This window comes from Echinops telfairi, unplaced genomic scaffold, assembly GCF_000313985.2.
Source record: "Echinops telfairi isolate 266 unplaced genomic scaffold, ASM31398v2 ScPeMD7_1713;HRSCAF=2227, whole genome shotgun sequence".
NCBI lineage: Eukaryota > Metazoa > Chordata > Mammalia > Afrosoricida > Tenrecidae > Echinops > Echinops telfairi.
The window spans coordinates 22,200,376-22,201,938 of NW_022105611.1; the positions used below are offsets into that span (position 1 = coordinate 22,200,376).

At 34.2% G+C, this 1,563-nt stretch overlaps 1 protein-coding gene across 1 annotated transcript in view; it reads left to right on the forward strand.

Moving 5' to 3' along the window:
• Positions 1 to 1,563, forward strand: part of RRM1 (ribonucleotide reductase catalytic subunit M1) — a 46,440-nt gene that overhangs the window by 17,446 nt on the left and 27,431 nt on the right. Inside the window, exon 6 of the mRNA XM_045293188.1 lies at positions 365 to 473. Within this exon, the coding sequence (XP_045149123.1) occupies positions 365 to 473 (109 nt within the window). The remainder of the gene's footprint in view (positions 1 to 364; positions 474 to 1,563) is intronic.

The window sequence follows — 1,563 nt, forward strand, 5'->3', positions numbered from 1 at the left end:
AAAAAGTAAGTAGAGCCAGTATTTGTGGATTAACAGCCAGTCTGAAAACATGTTTTAAGGATGAGAATGCAGAACACTCACATTATATACCTGTTTAATTGTAGATGTACTATAAATACAGGAAGCATTTGAAAACTGCCTTTAATCATACCACTCATAGTGTGTGTTCTCTTCTAGTCTTTTAATCTGCTTGTTTATAAGCCTAATTAAGATTCTCAATATCTACTATTTTTTTAATGTTTGATAATAGATTTTCATTCTATAGCAATAATGCTTAGTGTTATCTTTTTTGTATTTTACACCAATTTTGTGTTTTATACTGTAGAATTGAGGCTAAGTGATAACAGATTTGGTGACAATTAAGTTTAGTTGAAAACATTTTAAAATTATATTATGTGTTTTTCTCCCTTCAGCGCCTGAATTCAGCCATTATCTATGACCGAGATTTCTCTTACAATTATTTTGGCTTCAAGGTAAATAAAGGGTTCCAAAGATTGAGAATTATACCTCAAAGGGGCAATACATGATTCTGTTTAAATTTTAGTGCTCTAATTATAAGAACAACAAGTTATTGAAAATTGAGTTGGAATGGGGGATTAGTTAAGTTGGGGTGGTGGTGGTGGTTTGAATCAGAGCATGTCTCTTTTCATTTTCCCAAATACAACTTTTTAAAAGAAAATTATTAACTGTTTTACTGGGGGGCCTCTTACATTTCTTACAACAATCCATCCATGTATTAAGCACACTTGTGCATAGGTTGCCATCAACATTTCCAAAACCTTTTCTTTTTACTGGAGCCCGTGGTATCAGCTCCTCTCAAAAACTGCTTTTGGATTACTTGAGGTATACAGATAATTTACCAATATCAGTGATTAGAAAATGTGGTCTTGGAGATTATATCGGAGAGCTTTTGCATGACTGATGTCTTTTTTTTAAAAAATTCGTTTTATTGACATAATTTGCATATCATACTTCAATAGTTCAGGCATATTACAGAGTTGTATAATATCACTTCAGTCAGTTCTAGAACATTTTCTTCCTTCTTGTACTCATTGTTATCACCTCCCCCTTTTCTTCCAGCCTTCCCTCCCAGACCCCCAATAAGCCATTAATCCAGTTACTGTCTCAATAGATTTTTGCCTATCCTGGATTTGATATGCTGGACAACATACAAAACCCTCAACAAAAATAACGAAATAAATCAGAAAAACTTCAAAAGAAAGCAGGACATATTAAAAACTAGAACAAATTTATAATGCATCAAAAGGGAGATAAACTGATTAGGTATTAAATGTTAACCGATGTCTGCTTCATTGCATATACCATTTTTCAACATTTATGGCAATAATATATAGACCTCGTCAGAAGGAATAACACAGGAATCACATTGACTCTTTTTAGGGAAGAGTCAATGGAGAAGCTCAGTGCCATTAGCCAGAACAAATCCTGGAGCACGGCATCCAGTACTCATATGTGAGTTCCGGTTGGAGAAAGGCTTATTAACCTTTGATAGGCAGATGACACAAACTTGCTGAAAGTAAGGAGGGCTTGAAGCACTTGCTG